The sequence below is a fragment of the Brachyistius frenatus genome, unplaced genomic scaffold (genome assembly GCF_029030835.1).
Source record: "Brachyistius frenatus isolate BFR_SWC_R1_liver_20210118 unplaced genomic scaffold, ASM2903083v1 Contig_237, whole genome shotgun sequence".
In the NCBI taxonomy this organism is placed as follows: domain Eukaryota; kingdom Metazoa; phylum Chordata; class Actinopteri; family Embiotocidae; genus Brachyistius; species Brachyistius frenatus.
In genome coordinates, this window is record NW_027210836.1 from 499 (window position 1) to 20,000 (window position 19,502).

At 39.5% G+C, this 19,502-nt stretch overlaps 2 protein-coding genes across 3 annotated transcripts in view; one reads left to right on the forward strand and one right to left on the reverse strand.

Moving 5' to 3' along the window:
* Nucleotides 1-571: 571 nt before the first annotated feature.
* On the forward strand, nucleotides 572-10,942 carry ndufa5 (NADH:ubiquinone oxidoreductase subunit A5). 2 transcript variants are annotated; one of them, XM_069720279.1, is made up of 6 exons: nucleotides 572-734; nucleotides 5,102-5,146; nucleotides 5,272-5,388; nucleotides 5,543-5,608; nucleotides 9,814-9,919; nucleotides 10,142-10,942. In XM_069720279.1, exons 1-5 carry the CDS (start codon nucleotides 714-716, stop codon nucleotides 9,913-9,915), a joined length of 351 nt encoding a protein of 116 aa, XP_069576380.1. In that variant the 5' UTR covers nucleotides 572-713; the 3' UTR covers nucleotides 9,916-9,919; nucleotides 10,142-10,942. The 2 variants fall into 2 exon arrangements, with proteins under 2 accessions (XP_069576380.1, XP_069576379.1); XM_069720278.1 differs by lacking the exon at nucleotides 10,142-10,942 and having other exon boundaries at nucleotides 577-734; nucleotides 9,814-9,979.
* Nucleotides 9,964-19,502, reverse strand: part of cog5 (component of oligomeric golgi complex 5) — a 78,347-nt gene continuing 68,808 nt past the window's right edge. Inside the window, exons 18-22 of the mRNA XM_069720266.1 lie at nucleotides 15,312-15,549; nucleotides 15,118-15,194; nucleotides 11,420-11,546; nucleotides 11,164-11,243; nucleotides 9,964-10,381 (exon numbers count right to left, since the gene is read on the reverse strand). Of these exons, the coding sequence (XP_069576367.1) occupies nucleotides 10,273-10,381; nucleotides 11,164-11,243; nucleotides 11,420-11,546; nucleotides 15,118-15,194; nucleotides 15,312-15,549 (631 nt within the window). The 3' untranslated portion in view covers nucleotides 9,964-10,272. The remainder of the gene's footprint in view (nucleotides 10,382-11,163; nucleotides 11,244-11,419; nucleotides 11,547-15,117; nucleotides 15,195-15,311; nucleotides 15,550-19,502) is intronic.

The following is a 19,502-nucleotide window of genomic DNA, read 5'->3' on the forward strand; positions in this document are numbered from 1 at the left end:
ATATGTCTGGATGTATATATGTATGTATGTATATGTGTATATATGTATGTATGTATATTTGTATGTATGTATGTATGTATATATATATATGTATGTATGTATGTTCTAGCGCTCAGTAATTTTTGATGTGCTCTTTTCCAAAAAGCAACTTTCACTTCAACAAATCAGTTTTTGTGACATTTGTCTCTGGACAGCTCCATCACTCCTTTTATTAAAAACAGTAAAATAAAATATATTAGTTTTTGTTTCTTCACATGCTGAAGACCTCATCCGTAACCTGCACTGTTGATCCTGCGTGTTTATTTTCTGACATGGACAGACGTATGTCCTCGTCCCGTGTGAGTGACAGGAGGAGATGCTCCACCAACGACGGGTCCGTTGTGAAAGGTGGTGTCGGGTCCTGACCATTCACCGTATGTGACAGCAGAGGGCGCTGTGCTGCTGTGCTGCTGCTGTCGCTTTTATATGAGGCGTACGTGCAGGAGACGCTGTGGAACAAAGTGTCTTCTCTTCCGTCTCCGATTAATAATGTGTTTAATTGGAAACAGAATTCTACTCAAATCAGTCCAACTAAGATGGCCTCACTGGTTTAACGAACATGTCGAGATACACTCAGTCATTTTCAGCTCATGACCAAACGGTGAACCAGACATATTGTGACGTCATATTTGGTAGCCGGAAGTCGCAGGCAGGAGTCCTAGGCTCGGAGACGAATGGCAGGGCTGCTGAAAAAGGTGAGTGGAGGTCATGTTCAGTTCTTCTGATGGAAAGAAGGGAGGACGGTCCATGTAGAGGGGGGTGGGGGACAGGAGACGGACGGTTTGGAGACAGGAGACAGACGGTTTGGAGACAGGAGACAGACGGTTTAGAGACAGGAGACAGACGGTTTGGAGACAGGAGACAGACGGTTTGGAGACAGACGGTTTGGAGACAGGAGACACGGTTTAGAGACAGACTGTTTGTCTAGGTCACATTGCTACCGACGGTGAATGCTGTTTTGTATTTCCTTTTATTTTGCTGAGTTTGAAGATGCTGTATATAGATCTATAGATATCTATATCTATAGATCTATATAGATATGTATAGATAGATAGATCTATATCTATAGATATAGGGGGAAGGGAGGGAGAGGGGGAAGAGATTAATCTGCTGAATGATGAAAATGAGTTTTTAAAGCACAACTTGGGAAACTGCTTTAAAAACTCATTTCCATTCATGTCACTCATGTTATGTGACAACAGCTGTCAAATGATGATCATTTATCATCATCATTTATCATCATTTATCATCATTTATCATCATCATTTATCATCATTTATCGTCATCATCATCATTTATCATCATCATTTATCATCATTTATCATCATTTATCATCATTTATCATCATCATTTATGATCATTTATCATCATCATTTATCGTCATTTATCATCATTTATCATCATCATCATTTATCATCATCATTTATCATCATTTATCATCATCATTTATCATCATTCATCATCATCATTTATCATAATTTATCATCATCATTTATCATCATCATTTATCATCATTTATCATCATCATTTATCATCATCATTTATCATCATTTATCATCATTTATCATCATCATTTATCATCATCATTTATCATCATTTATCATCATTTATCATCATCATTTATCATCATTTATCATCATTTATCATCATCATTTATCATCATTCATCATCATTTATCATCATCATTTATCATCATTTATCATCATCATTTATCATCATCATTTATCATCATTTATCATCATTTATCATCATCATTTATCATCATTCATCATCATTTATCATCATCATTTATCATCATTTATCATCATCATTTATCATCATTTATCATCATTTATCATCATCATTTATCATCATTTATCATCATCATTTATCATCATTTATCATCATTTATCATCATCATTTATCATCATTTATCATCATTTATCATCATCATTTATCATCATCATTTATCATCATCATTTATCATCATCATTTATCATCATTTATCATCATTTATCATCATTTATCATCATCATTTATCATCATTTATCATCATTTATCATCATCATTTATCATCATCATTTATCATCATCATTTATCATCATTTATCATCATCATTTATCATCATTTATCATCATTTATCATCATCATTTATCATCATCATTTATCATCATTTATCATCATCATTTATCGTCATCATAATCATTTATCATCATCATTTATCATCATCATTTATCATCATTTATCGTCATCATAATCATTTATCATCATCATTTATCATCATTTATCATCATCATTTATCATCATTTATCATCATTTATCATCATCATTTATCATCATTTATCGTCATCATAATCATTTATCATCATCATTTATCATCATTTATCATCATTTATCATCATTTATCATCATTTATCATCATTTATCATCATCATTTATCATCATTTATCATCATCATTTATCGTCATTTATCATCATTTATCATCATCATCATTTATCATCATCATTTATCATCATTTATCATCATCATTTATCATCATCATCATCATTTATCATCATTTATCATCATTTATCATCATCATTTATGATCATTTATCATAATCATTTATCGTCATTTATCATCATTTATCATCATTTTATCATCATCATCATTTATCATCATCATTTTTCATCTTTTATCATCATTTATCATCATCATTTATCATCATCATTTATCATCATTCATCATCATTTATCATCATCATTTATCATCATCATCATCATTTATGATCATTTATCATATCATCATCATTTTCATCATCATCATTTATCATCATCATTTATCGTCATTTATCATCATTTTCATCATCATTTATCATCATCATTTTTCATCATTTATCATCATTCATCATCTTTTATCATCATTTATCATCATCATTTATCATCATCATTCATGTCCAACATTTATAATAATCTTCAGCAAATTCATCGACGTCTGCAGCTCCTCTTCAATCTAGAAAGTGTAACTCGAGACAAAGACTGTCAGCCAATCACAGCTTATTTCAGAGACAGCGTTCCTAATAGATAGATAGATAGATAGATAGATAGATAGATAGATAGATAGATAGATAGATAGATAGATAGATAGATAGATAGATAGATAGATAGATAGATAGATATAGATAATAGATAGATAGATATAGATAATAGATAGATAGATAGATAACAGATAGATAGATAGACAATAGATATATAATATAGATAGATAGATATATGGATAGATGTCTATCTATTAGCTGCTCTGCAAAATGCTGCTGTCCTCGTAGGTTCAGATATTAAACCTGATTCAGTGAAAATATCCCGGAGGAACACTTGATATCATAAATCATATATTACAATTAAAGCTGCAAGCAGTGATGTACGGGCCCTCGCACTCCAGCGCACCGTCTCCCCGAAGCCGTCTCCCCGAAGCCGTCTCCCCGACGTGCAGCGTGCGAGGGACCGCGTATACCCGCTTAAAGTTGCTATTTTTGTCTCGTTTCCTGTCTCCAGCAGGGGGCGCTGGTGAGGCGTTTGGCCACGCCCACTCGCAAAACACATCAGATGTATTGTCTCACCAAGCCGGATGTATGTGACACGTTTCGTGAGGTTTCAAGCATCCTTTGACCTTAAACATCAACTTCCTGTGTCACGGCGAGACATCAAACTTTGCCGCATTGTCACGGCGATGCCCATTGACAAAGTCGAACGAATGTCTCAATATGTCATCAACTACATGTTTAGGTTATTGTGACCCGACTTTAGGTTCATGTGATCAACCAGCTCGACGTAGAATGTGAAAGTATGAAAAGTGTCATTTCCAGTGGCCAACAGGGGGCGCTATGACTATGAGCGAATATTACCCCACAGAGGTCTTCAGGGTAGGGCTGTTATCATACCTGTGATGTTTGGAGAAGGTCGGTCCATGTACATAAGATTTAAAGCAACTCCTAGTTTCATGGTGAGATGCTCAAAATGGCCGCCTCTCACGGGCACACACATCGATGAAAACGAATTATTTATACAACTTTTAATCCCAAACATGTTTTCTATCCAGAGAACCTAAATTCAAGTCGGTCCGACAAAATCCCTCGGAGGAGTTCGACAAAGTACAACGTGTCAGAGTCGCCCAAAATGGCGACTAAATTCAAAATGGTGGACTTCCTGTCGAGTTGACGTAACGGTGCAATGTAACTTCTTTTGTGCATCTGGCTGTGATACACGTGTTCACCGGATGTCGTGAATTTAGGTAAATGTGGCCGCCGGGGTATCTCTGTAGGGGGCGCTCTCGAGCCGTTTGGCCACGCCCACTCGCGACTCCACTAGAATACAAAAATTTGTGTTTCCACTTTCATGAGTTTTTGAATATGATAAAACCTCCAAAAATGAAAATCACTTTACGTAAGAAGAAGAAGAACGACCAAGAACGAGAACATTTTTATGCAACAACAGGGCTTCACACCGATGCTCGGTGCTCGGGCCCTTTCACACCGATGCTCGGTGCTCGGGCCCTTTCACACCGATGCTCGGTGCTCGGGCCCTTTCACACCGATGCTCGGTGCTCGGGCCCTTTCACACCGATGCTCGGTGCTCGGGCCCTAACAATTAACTGTGCAAAGCAGCAAACTGCAGGAAACACAATGAGCTGAGAGCAGAGCGCCCTCCGATGGATGCTGGAGGACAGACACAGACTTCAAACAATGAAACAGCTGATGTGTTTTGAGGGACAGTGACATGTACAAAATCAAACATCATTATTTTTGATTCCTCGATGTGGATATCCAGGAAGAACTGTCACAGAATATTTCCAGACATTTGTGATCAATAATCAGAAGTGATGAGGATAAAACGACTCGCTGAGGAAATGCCAGTGAACTCATTAAAACGCCTGTTAATGTGGGTGAAGGGTTTCAGAGATGCACATTTGACCATTGAAGTGCGTCTGGTGGGAGGGGCTTAGGACAGAAGGGGGCGGGGCCGTGTTTTCCAGAACAGGAGCTTTGCAGGCTGCAGTTTGTTGGGTGAGATGGAGTCTGACTCAGACTGAACGTTTGTTCTCTTCCAGACGACCGGCCTGGTCGGCCTGGCGGTGTCCCACAATCCCCACGAGGTGAGCAGCTGACGGAGAACGCAGCACGCAACACCTCAGACTCCATGTTTCACAGAGCAGCGTGTGCCTCTTCATCATCATCACCATCATCTGTCACAGTGTACTGACTCTGCTCTTCCTCCCAGCGGCTGAGGATCCTCTACTCCAAGATCCTGGCGTCGCTGCAGACCATGCCGCAGGACGCCGCCTACAGGAAGTACACGGAGCAGCTGGTCAGCGAGAGGTTCAACCACGTGAAAACGGTCAGTGTGTTCGGACGGGCAGGTGGACGATGATGATGATGATGATGATGATGATGATGATGCTGATGATGATGCTGATGATGATGATGATGATGATGATGATGATGATGATGACCGCGGGAGGAAGAGTCTGAACGTACCTCTGTGTTCACAGGAGCCAGATGTTGAGAACCTGGAGAAGAAGATAAACGGAGGGCAGATTGAAGAAGTCATTTTCCAGGTAGGAAGTGTGACGCTACACACTACAGACACACTACACACTAGACACACTACAGACACACTACACACTAGACACACTACAGACACACTAGACACACTACAGACACACTACACACTACAGACACACTACACACTAGACACACTACAGACACACTACAGACACACTACACACTACAGACACACTACAGACACACTACACACTACAGACACACTACAGACTACAGACACACTACACACTACAGACACACTACAGACTACAGACACACTACAGACACACTACAGACACACTACACACTACAGACACACTACAGACTACAGACACACTACAGACAGACTACAGACACACTACACACTACAGACACACTACACACTACAGACACACTACAGACTACAGACACTACAGACTACAGACACACTACAGACAGACTACACACTACAGACACACTACAGACTACAGACACACTACAGACTACAGACACACTACACACACTACAGACTACAGACACACTACACACTAGACTACAGACACACTACAGACACACTACAGACACACTACAGACACACTACAGACTACAGACACACTACAGACTACAGACACACTACACACACTACAGACTACAGACACACTACACACTAGACTACAGACACACTACAGACACACTACAGACTACAGACACACTACAGACAGACTACAGACACACTACACACTACAGACACAGACACACTACAGACACACTACAGACTACACACACACACACACAGACACACACAGACACACTACACACACACACACACTACAGACACACTACACACTACAGACACACTACACACTACACACTACAGACTACACACTACAGACTACAGACACACTACACACTAGACACACTACAGACACACTACAGACTACAGACACACTACACACTACAGACACACTACAGACACACACTACAGACACACTACAGACACACTACACACTACAGACACACTACAGACACACTACAGACACACTACAGACAGACTACAGACACACTACACACTACAGACACACTACACACTACAGACACACTACAGACTACAGACACACTACACACTATAGACACACTACAGACACACTACAGACTACAGACACACTACACACTATAGACACACTACAGACTACACACTACAGACTACAGACACACTACACACTACAGACACACTACACACTAGACACACTACAGACACACTACAGACTACAGACACACTACACACTATAGACACACTACAGACACTACAGACTACAGACACACTACACACTATAGACACACTACAGACACACCACAGACACACTACAGACTACAGACACACTACACACTATAGACACACTACAGACACACTACACACTACAGACACACTACATACTATAGACACACTACAGACACACTACACACTACAGACACACTACAGACACACTACACACTACAGACACACTACAGACTACAGACACTACAGACTACAGACAGACTACACACTACAGACACACTACAGACTACAGACACACTACAGACTACAGACACACTACACACACTACAGACTACAGACACACTACACACTAGACTACAGACACACTACAGACACACTACAGACTACAGACACACTACACACACTACACACTAGACTACAGACACACTACAGACACAGACACACTACAGACAGACTACAGACACACTACACACTACAGACACACTACACACTACAGACACACTACAGACTACAGACACACTACACACTATAGACACACTACAGACACACTACAGACTACAGACACACTACAGACTACACACTACAGACTACACACTACAGACTACAGACACACTACAGACACACTACACACTAGACACACTACAGACACACTACAGACTACAGACACACTACAGACACACTACACACTACAGACACACTACAGACTACAGACACACTACAGACAGACTACAGACACACTACACACTACAGACACACTACAGACTACAGACACACTACACACTACAGACACACTACAGACTACAGACACACTACAGACTACACACTACAGACTACACACTACAGACACACTACACACTACAGACACACTACACACTAGACACACTACAGACACACTACAGACTACAGACACACTACACACTATAGACACACTACAGACACTACAGACTACAGACACACTACACACTATAGACACACTACAGACACACCACAGACACACTACAGACTACAGACACACTACACACTATAGACACACTACAGACACACTACACACTACAGACACACTACAGACTACAGACACACTACACACTACAGACACACTACAGACTACAGACACTACAGACTACAGACACACTACAGACAGACTACACACTACAGACACACTACAGACTACAGACACACTACAGACTACAGACACACTACAGACTACAGACACACTACACACTAGACTACAGACACACTACAGACACACTACACACTACAGACACACTACAGACTACAGACACACTACAGACTACAGACACACTACACACACTACAGACTACAGACACACTACACAGACTAGACACACTACACACTACAGACACACTACACACTACAGACACGACACACTACAGACTACAGACACACTACACACTACAGACACACTACAGACTACAGACACACACACACTACAGACTACAGACACACTAGACTACAGACACACTACAGACACACTAGACTACAGACACACTACAGACACACTAGACTACAGACACACTACACACTACAGACACAGTACAGACACACTACAGACACACTAGACTACAGACACACTACACACTACAGACACACTACAGACTACAGACACACTACAGACACACTACACACTACAGACACACTACAGACACACTACAGACTACAGACACACTACAGACAGACTACAGACACACTACACACTACAGACACACTACACACTATAGACACACTACAGACACACTACAGACTACAGACACACTACAGACTACACACTACAGACTACACACTACAGACTACAGACACACTACACACTACAGACACACTACACACTAGACACACTACAGACTACAGACACACTACACACTATAGACACACTACAGACACACCACAGACACACTACAGACTACAGACACACTACACACTATAGACACACTACAGACACACTACAGACACACTACACACTACAGACACACTACACACTATAGACACACTACAGACACACTACACACTACAGACACACTACAGACTACAGACACACTACACACTACAGACACACTACAGACTACAGACACACTACACACTACAGACACACTACAGACTACAGACACACTAGACTACAGACACACTACAGACACACTAGACTACAGACACACTACACACTACAGACACAGTACAGACACACTACAGACACACTAGACTACAGACACACTAGACTACAGACACACTACAGACACACTAGACTACAGACACACTACACAGTACAGACACACTACAGACACACTAGACTACAGACACACTACAGACACGCTACACACTACAGACACGCCACGGACTGAAGGACTGACCTCATGAAGGCTGTCCTTTAGTCCACCAGTGAGTCCTTCTGTTTCCTGTTGATGATGCTGGAAACAAGGTGTGTCTGTTAGAGGTCTTCAGTCTGAGAAGGGACAGCAGAATTCATGTAGAAAAAAACGACCTCTAGTGGCACTCGCTGGTATTGCAGCTTAAGACACTTCTGCATCAGAGGCTACGAACACTTTTATATCCAGACTGTGGTTCTGAGCCACTTGGGTTTGGACTTGCCCAGATAAGAGGTGTGTTTTGTCCTTGTTGGTTGCAGGAACACTCAGTTTGTGCTTCATGTTGATCAGATCTGATGTGACGAGTCTGAGCGATGACTCAGTGAGATCTTTCTTCCCTCAGCTGATGAACATGAGTATTTCTTATTAACAGAGTGGGAGAGCGTTTATTTCAGATTTGAGAAGTGAGTTTTAGAAGAAGGATGCTGTTAGCTTGGTATGATGACTGGGAGCAGAGGAAACAGGTCGCCTGGCTCCACCCAGACACCCTGAGGGCCGCATCACATGTTCAACAGCCTTCCAGCTGTGTGTATGATAATAAGTGTGTGTGTGTGTGTGTGTGTGTGTGTGTGTGTGTGTGTGTGTGCAGGCGGAGTGTGAGCTGACTCTCTCCAGGAAGATGTCCGAGTGGAAACCCTGGGAGCCGCTGGTGGAGGAGCCCCCCCCCAACCAGTGGAAGTGGCCCATCTGAACATGTGTGTGATCTGTACCTCTGTTTCTCATGAAGTAACACAATAAAGTCCTGCAAACATTTATTCTCAGGAGTCATTGATGAGTGTGACAAAAAGACAGAACATCACTTTGTTTTCTAGAGACCGTAGTCATGGTAACCAACCTGAACCTTCATACACATTTTTACAGCAGCAGAACTTTAGTAACATACTTTTTTTTATTTATTTTTTTTAAATCATATTCAGTTTAGTGACAAGATCATTCCAAGTCCCTCCACGTGACTGAGTCCAGGCTTCAGTTAAAAACCAGAACCGCCCTCCACCACACCTCCACCTGTGTCCTCCTCAGGCTCCTCCTCAGGCTCCACCCCCATCTGTCAACCACTGGTGGCTCTCTGTAACAGCTGGAGCATGATGGGGTAGACAGGGGAGAACTCCTTCTCCTGCCGAGCCCGGACCGACTGCACGTAGGCCTCCAGAGCGCCCCTTAGTGGAGAACACGCAAAGGACGGGATCAGACCGAGTTCACACTGCAGACACATTCAGAGGTGGACAATTAATCATGAAGTGTGACACTGCTAACGTCTCCTCAGCTCGCCTTGTTTTACTGCTACACAATAAAGAGGAAAAATAAAACAAATACTTAAAAAGTGTGAAAAATCCACAGAAGTTAAAATCCCTGAATCCTGACACTCACTCAATGTTGAGGAGTTTAATCTGTGGAAATGTGTCATGTTCAATAAGACGGTAAAAATTTCTAGTAAAAAAACATCTTGTGAAAATAACATAAAAACTAAGTGTTTATTTGAAGTTGAATTAAGACCAGAATCTGACTTCCTGTCATCTTCACTGAAGACATGACTAACATTAGAGGGTCGTTTTATTTAGAAAAACTGAGCTGTAAAAGATCAATTAAAATATCATCAGTTCAAATACAGAAGAGAAAACAAGACATTTTATTGGTTGATACCATTTTTCACTTTCAGTTGAGTGTGATGTCTAAATGTTTTTGAATAATAATCAGTATAAAAACAACATTGAAGGTCATACAGCTGTTTAATGTATTTGAATACTCACTGAAGTCAAAGTGTGAAACAACAGAAAAGGAAAGTTCTGAGTGAATGCTCGTAGTTAGACAACTTTCTGCTACATCACTGCACAACTAACGTCCTGTGTCGAAGGGATGGTTTCCTACAGGCTCAGATACACAGGTGTGTGTGTGTGTGTGTGTGTGTGTGTGTGTGTGTGTGTGTGTGTGTGTGTGTCACCTGATGAGGCTGAGCCGGTCTCTCTCAGAGGGATGATCATCCAACCACTGGGAGTAGCGGGCGACGGACCACTCTGCTCTCTGTGGAGGAGACGCTGTCAGCTGCTGCAGTAACAAACACTGAAGTCTTCTGGATTCATTCTGTTACTACACATCCGTACTGGGAATAAACCAGCTGTGTGTGTGTGTGTGTGTGTGTGTGTGTGTGTGTGTGTGTGTGTGTGTGTGTGTGTGTGTGTGTGTGTGTGTGTGTGTACCTGGTGCGGTGTCTTGAGTTCAGGGGGTGCTCTGGTGAACAGGAAGTGGATCAGGGTGCTAAAGGGGATCAGGTCTCCAACAGCTGGACTGTTTGCAACCATCTCGCTGGTCTGAAACAGGAACGGCCTGAAACACACAACATATATCATGCATACAACATACATACATAAATGCATCATACATACATGCATAATACATACAAACATTATACATGCATAATACATACATCATACATATATACATCATGCATGTATACATAGATCATACATGGATAATACATCATACATGCATAATACATACATCATACATATATACATCATACATGCATAATACATACATCATACATACATACATATATATATCATACATACATCATACATACATACATACATCATACATACATACATACATCATACATACATACATACATACATACATATATACATACGTCATACATACATATATACATACATCATACATATATACATCATACATATATACATCATACATGCATAATACATACATCATACATACATATATCATACATGCATCATACATACATACATCATACATACATATATACATACATCATACATACATACATACATCATACATATATACATACATCATACATACATATATACATATATCATACATACATATATACATCATACATACATACATACAAACATCATACATACATATATACATACATCATACATACATATATACATACATCATACATGCATATATACATACATCATACATGCATATATACAGCGGTGTGAAAAAGTGTTTGCCTCCTTCCTGATTTCTTATTTTTTGTATGTTTGTCACACTTAAATGTTTCAGATCATCAAACAAACAAAAAAACAATCCAAACCCACATGGCCCTGTGTGAAAAAGTGTTCTTCAAAATGAAGACTTTGGATTGGCCCAGTCAAAGTCCTGACCTGAATCCCATTGGTTAGGTTAGGTAGTTACTTTATTAATCCCCGAGGGGAATTTTTTTTCGCTACAGCAGCATACAGAAGAAATAAGATAGTAATAGAATAATAGAAAAGCAATAAAATAGCAGTAAAAAATATTAAATATAAATATAAAATGCACAGTATATACAATACAGTATATATCTATATATATTATATACAAACAACTAAGAAACACAGTCAACAGTGTTATTGTTATGTGATGGATTTTGCCAGAGGTGAGTTATTGTACAGTCTTATTGCAGTGGGCAGTAATGATCTCCTGTATCTGGAATGATCTCCTGTATCAGGAATGATCTCCTGTATCTGGAATGATCTCCTGTATCTGGAATGATCTCCTGTATCATCAGGAATGATCTCCTGTATCTGGAATGATCTCCTGTATCAGGAATGATCTCCTGTATCTGGAATGATCTCCTGTATCAGGGATGATCTCCTGTATCTGGAATGATCTCCTGTATCAGGAATGATCTCCTGTATCTGGAATGATCTCCTGTATCAGGAATGATCTCCTGTATCTGGAATGATCTCCTGTATCAGGGATGATCTCCTGTATCTGGAATGATCTCCTGTATCAGGAATGATCTCCTGTATCTGGAATGATCTCCTGTATCAGGAATGATCTCCTGTATCTGGAATGATCTCCTGTATCAGGGATGATCTCCTGTATCTGGAATGATCTCCTGTATCAGGAATGATCTCCTGCATCAGGAATGATCTCCTGTATCTGGAATGATCTCCTGTATCAGGAATGATCTCCTGTATCTGGAATGATCTACTGTATCTGGAATGATCTCCTGTATCTGGAATGATCTACTGTATCTGGAATGATCTCCTGTATCTGGAATGATCTCCTGTATGTATCTGGAATGATCTCCTGTATCTGGAATGATCTCCTGGAATGATCTCCTGTATCTGGAATGATCTCCTGTATCTGGAATGATCTCCTGTATCTGGAATGATCTCCTGTATCTGGAATGATCTCCTGTATCAGGAATGATCTCCTGTATCTGGAATGATCTCCTGTATCAGGAATGATCTCCTGTATCAGGAATGATCTCCTGCATCAGGAATGATCTCCTGTATCTGGAATGATCTCCTGTATCTGATCTCTCCTGTATCAGGAATGATCTCCTGTATCAGGAATGATCTCCTGTATCTGGAATGATCTCCTGCATCAGGAATGATCTCCTGTATCTGGAATGATCTCCTGTATCAGGAATGATCTCCTGTATCTGGAATGATCTACTGTATCTGGAATGATCTCCTGTATCTGGAATGATCTCCTGTATCAGGAATGATCTCCTGTATCTGGAATGATCTCCTGTATCTGGAATGATCTCCTGTATCAGGAATGATCTCCTGTATCTGGAATGATCTCCTGTATCAGGAATGATCTCCTGTATCTGGAATGATCTCCTGTATCTGGAATGATCTCCTGTATCTGGAATGATCTACTGTATCAGGAATGATCTCCTGTATCTGTCCTTGTGACAGCAGCTAGAGGAGTCTTTAGGAGAACGTCCTCCTCTGTCCCTGCAGCAGGTGGAGAGGGTGGTCAGGATTATCCAATATGGATAATAGTTTCCTCAGCGTCCTCCTCTCCACCACCTTTTCCAGACTGTCCAGATTGCAGCCGATGATGGAGCCGGCCTTCTTAACCAGTTTGTTAAGATGCTGTGGCGTGACCTTAAAAAGGAGGTTGGTGCTGGAAAACCCTCCAATGTGGCTGAATTACAACAACAACTCTGTAAAGATGAGTGGGCCAACATTCCTCCACAGCTGGAAAAGACTCATTGCAAGTTATCACAAACGCTTGATTGCAGTTGTTGCTGCTGAGGGTGGTCCAACCAGTTATTAGGTTTAGGGGGAAACACTTTTTCACACAGGGCCATGTGGGTTTGGATTGTTTTTCTCCCTTAATAATAAAAACCTTCATTTAAAAACTGTATCATACATATATACATACATCATATATAATCATACATGCATCATACATACAAATACATACATCATACATTCATCATACATACATTATACATACATCATACATTCATACATACATCATATATACATCATACATACATCATACATACATCATACATACATACATCATATATACATCATATATACATCATATATACCTACATTATATATTCATCATATATACATCATACATACATCATATATACCTACATTATATATTCATCATATATACATCATACATACATCATACATACATAAATGCATACATCATATATACATCATATATACCTACATTATATATTCATCATACATACATACATACATACATATATCATACATACATCATACATCAGACAAACATCAATGGTTTTTATAAAAACACAACAACGTTTCTGACATATCTGGTGAAGTTCTGCTTTGTTTGAGCTTCATCATATCTTCACTGTTCGTTCTGCCTTCACAGCAGAACTTCAGCTCTCCATCAGCTCCACACAGGTGAAGATTCACCTGTAGGGGGCAGCACCTAGTGGCAGGAAAACATCAAGTATGTCCCTGTACATACTATGTTAATGTAGGAGACCAAAAGTACCAGGATGTTCTGCTACATCTGCAGGTACATCATGCAGGTCAGCATGATACTGTGGATGTTCTGACCCACAATCCTTTGCAGCGGAAGATGGTTATCTGCAGTACGTACTGAAGGTATGAGTGTGATGACCCACCTGAAGGAGCGCAGCATCCGGTACTGTTTCCCCAGATCAGACACTCTCCTGCACAGAGGAGCCACAGCCATCTCCATCTGACACAACACAACAACACGACAACACGACAACACAACAACACAACAACAACACAGATCAGTGCCTTGGAGAGGAAACTTCAGCTCTTCTGACTCCAGGTGATCAAACACACTCACCTGAGCGAAGTCAGCAGCCAGCCTCATCTTCCCTCCCTCCCCCAGCGGACGCAGCAAGCTGGCGTGGCGGACGAACAGATCGATGGCTCGCTGAGCGATGGACTCGGTGCTCTCGTAGATGAAGTCGACACACTGGAACGGTCGGAAGTAGTCGGACATCACTCTGGAGATGAAACCCTGCAGCTCCTTCATGTACAGGGAGCACGGAACATCTGGCTTATCAGGGCTGGACAGAGGCCTGGAGACACACACACAGAGACACACAGAGACACACAGAGACACACACACACACACACACACACACACACACAGAGACACACACAGAGACACACAGACACACATACAGAGAGACACACAGAGACACACACAGAGAGACACAGAGAGACACACAGAGACACACACAGAGACACACACAGAGAGACACACAGAGACACACACAGAGACACACACAGAGACACACACAGAGAGACACACAGACACACACACAGAGAGACACACACAGACACACACAGAGACACACACAGAGACACACAGAGACACACACAGAGAGACACACAGAGACACACACAGAGACACACAGAGAGACACACAGAGACACACACAGAGAGACACACAGAGAGACACACAGAGACACACACAGAGAGACACACAGAGACACACACAGAGAGACACACAGAGACACACAGAGAGACACACAGAGACACACACAGAGACACACACAGAGAGACACACAGACACACATACAGAGAGACACACACAGAGACACACACAGAGACACACACAGAGACACACAGAGACACACACAGAGAGACACACAGAGACACACACAGAGAGACACACAGAGACACACACAGAGACACATACAGAGAGACACACAGAGACACACACAGAGACACATACAGAGAGACACACAGAGACACACACAGAGAGACACACAGAGACACACACAGAGAGACACACAGAGACACACACAGAGAGACACACAGAGACACATACAGAGAGACACACAGAGACACACACAGAGACACACACACAGAGAGACACACAGAGACACATACAGAGAGACACACAGAGACACACACAGAGAGACACACAGAGGCACATACACAGAGACACACACAGAGACACAGAGAGACACAGAGACACACACAGAGACACACACAGAGACACACACACAGACACACAGAGACACACACACAGACACACACACACACACACACACACACACACACACACACACACACACACACACACACACACACACACACACACACACACACACACACACACACACACACACACATTAAACTACCAGAATCCTTCATTTGTGTGAATTTGTGAATTTGTACCAGATTAGAAACCCAGCAGGTGTTTCAAGAACTGCTGTGTTTATGGTGTTTACTGTGTTTATTGTGTTTACTGCATTTACTGTGTTTATTGTGTTTACTGTGTTTATTGTGTTAACTGCATTTACTGTGTTTATTGTGTTTAGTGTTTATTGTGTTTATTGTGTTTACTGTGTTTATTGTGTTTACTGTGTTTATTGTGTTTACTGTGTTTATTGTGTTTATTGTGTTTACTGTGTTTACTGTGTTTATGGTGTTTACTGTGTTTACTGTGTTTATTGTGTTTACTGCATTTACTGTGTTTATTGTGTTTACTGTATTTACTGTGTTTATTGCGTTTACTGTGTTTATTGTGTTTATGGTGTTTACTGTGTTTATTGTGTTTACTGTGTTTATTGTGTTTACTGCATTTACTGTGTTTATTGTGTTTACTGTGTTTATTGTGTTTACTGCATTTACTGTGTTTACTGTTTATTGTGTTTACTGTGTTTACTGTATTCACTGTTTATTGTGTTTACTGTTTATTGTGTTTACTGTTTATTGTGTTTATTGAATTGAGTGTTTATGGTGTTTACTGTTTATTGTGTTTACTGTTTATTGTGTTTATTGAATTTAGTGTTTATTGTGTTTACTGTATTCACTGTTTATTGTGTTTATTGTGTTTACTGTGTTTATTGTGTTTAGTGTTTATTGTGTTTATTGTGTTTACTGTTTATTGTGTTTATTGAATTTAGTGTTTATTGTGTGTTTGTTTGTGTTTACTGTGTTTTATTGTGTTTACTGTGTGTTTATTGTGTTTATTGTGTTTATTGTGTTTACTGTGTTTATTGTGTTTATTGTGTTTATTGTGTTTACTGTGTTTACTGTTTATTGTGTTTATTGTGTTTACTGTTTATTGTGTTTACTGTATTTACTGTTTATTGTGTTTATTGTGTTTACTGTATTCACTCTTTATTGTGTTTATTGTGTTTACTGTATTCACTCTTTATTGTGTTTATTGTGTTTACTGTTTATTGTGTTTACTGTATTTACTGTTTACTGTGTTTACTGTTTATTGTGTTTACTGTTTATCGTGTTTATTGTGTTTTCTGTTTATTGTGTTTACTGTATTTACTGTTTATTGTGTTTACTGTTTATTGTGTTTATTGTGTTTATTGTATTTACTGTGTTTATTGTGTTTACTGTGTTTATTGTGTTTACTGTGTTTATTGTGTTTAGTGTGTTTATTGTGTTTATTGTGTTTACTGTGTTTATTGTGTTTACTGTGTTTATTGTGTTTATTGTGTTTACTGTGTTTAGTGTGTTTATTGTGTTGTGTTTATTGTGTTTATTGTGTTTATTGTGTTTACTGTGTTTATTGTGTTTATTGTGTTTATTGTGTTTATTGTGTTTATTGTGTTTACTGTGTTTATTGTGTTTATTGTGTTTACTGTGTTGTGTTTATTGTGTTTATTGTGTTTACTGTGTTTATTGTGTTCACTGTTTATTGTGTTTAGTGTGTTTAGTGTGTTTATTGTGTTTTTTTTGTGTTTACTGTGTTTATGTGTGTGTTTATTGTGTTTGTGTGTTTATTGTGTTTACTGTGTTTATTGTGTTTACTGTGTTTATTGTGTTTACTGTGTTTATTGTGTTTACTGTGTTTATTGTGTTTACTGTGTTTATTGTGTTTGCTGTGTTTACTGTATTTATTGTGTTTATTGTGTTTTGTGTTTTGTGTTTATTGTGTGTGTTTAGTGTGTTTAGTGTATTTATTGTGTTTACTGTATTTACTGTGTTTATTGTGTTTATTGTATTTATTGTGTTTATGGTGTTTACTGCATTTACTGTGTTTATTGTGTTTACGGTTTATTGTGTTTACTGTGTTTATTGTGTTTACTGTGTTTTGTGTTTAGTGTGTTTATTGTGTTTACTGTGTTTATTGTGTTTTGTGTTTATTGTGTTTACTGTGTTTATTGTGTGTGTTTAGTGTGTTTAGTGTGTTTATTGTGTGTGTTTAGTGTGTGTGTTTACTGTGTTTAGTGTGTTTGTGTTTACTGTGTTTATTGTGTTTACTGTGTTTAGTGTGTTTATTGTGTTTATTGTGTTTACTGTGTTTAGTGTGTGTGTTTAGTGTGTTTAGTGTGTTTAGTGTGTTTGTGTGTTTAGTGTGTTTAGTGTGTTTTGTGTTTACTGTGTTTAGTGTGTTTACTGTGTTTATTGTGTTTACTGTGTTTATTGTGTTTAGTGTGTTTAGTGTGTTTATTGTGTTTACTGTGTTTAGTGTGTTTACTGTGTTTATTGTGTTTACTGTGTTTACTGTGTTTATTGTGTTTAGTGTGTTTAGTGTGTTTATTGTGTTTACTGTGTTTAGTGTGTTTATTGTGTTTACTGTGTTTATTGTGTTTACTGTGTTTAGTGTGTTTAGTGTGTTTATTGTGTTTACTGTGTTTAGTGTGTTTAGTGTGTTTAGTGTGTTTATTGTGTTTACTGTGTTTATTGTGTTTACTGTGTTTAGTGTGTTTAGTGTGTTTAGTGTGTTTACTGTGTTTAGTGTGTTTAGTGTGTTTAGTGTGTTTATTGTGTTTACTGTGTTTAGTGTGTTTAGTGTGTTTATTGTGTTTACTGTGTTTAGTGTGTTTACTGTGTTTAGTGTGTTTAGTGTGTTTATTGTGTTTACTGTGTTTAGTGTGTTTAGTGTGTTTATTGTGTTTACTGTGTTTAGGGTGTTAACTCAGTTTCACTTCACAGGCAATAAGAAAACGTAAATTGGGACATTCCTGCTGTCTGTCAGACGTCATCAGACACACAGGATGAAACCTGCTGGTTTCATCTTTAACTCTGTGTTGTATTTTAAACGTTTGTTTTA

Coding starts and splice junctions, on each gene's coding strand:
- ndufa5 (XM_069720279.1), top strand. CDS start 714: ATGGCAGGGCTGCTGAAAAAG. Junction 735..5,101: donor TGGCAGGGCTGCTGAAAAAG/GTGAGTGGAGGT, acceptor GTTCTCTTCCAG/ACGACCGGCCTGGTCGGCCT. Junction 5,389..5,542: donor GGTTCAACCACGTGAAAACG/GTCAGTGTGTTC, acceptor CTGTGTTCACAG/GAGCCAGATGTTGAGAACCT.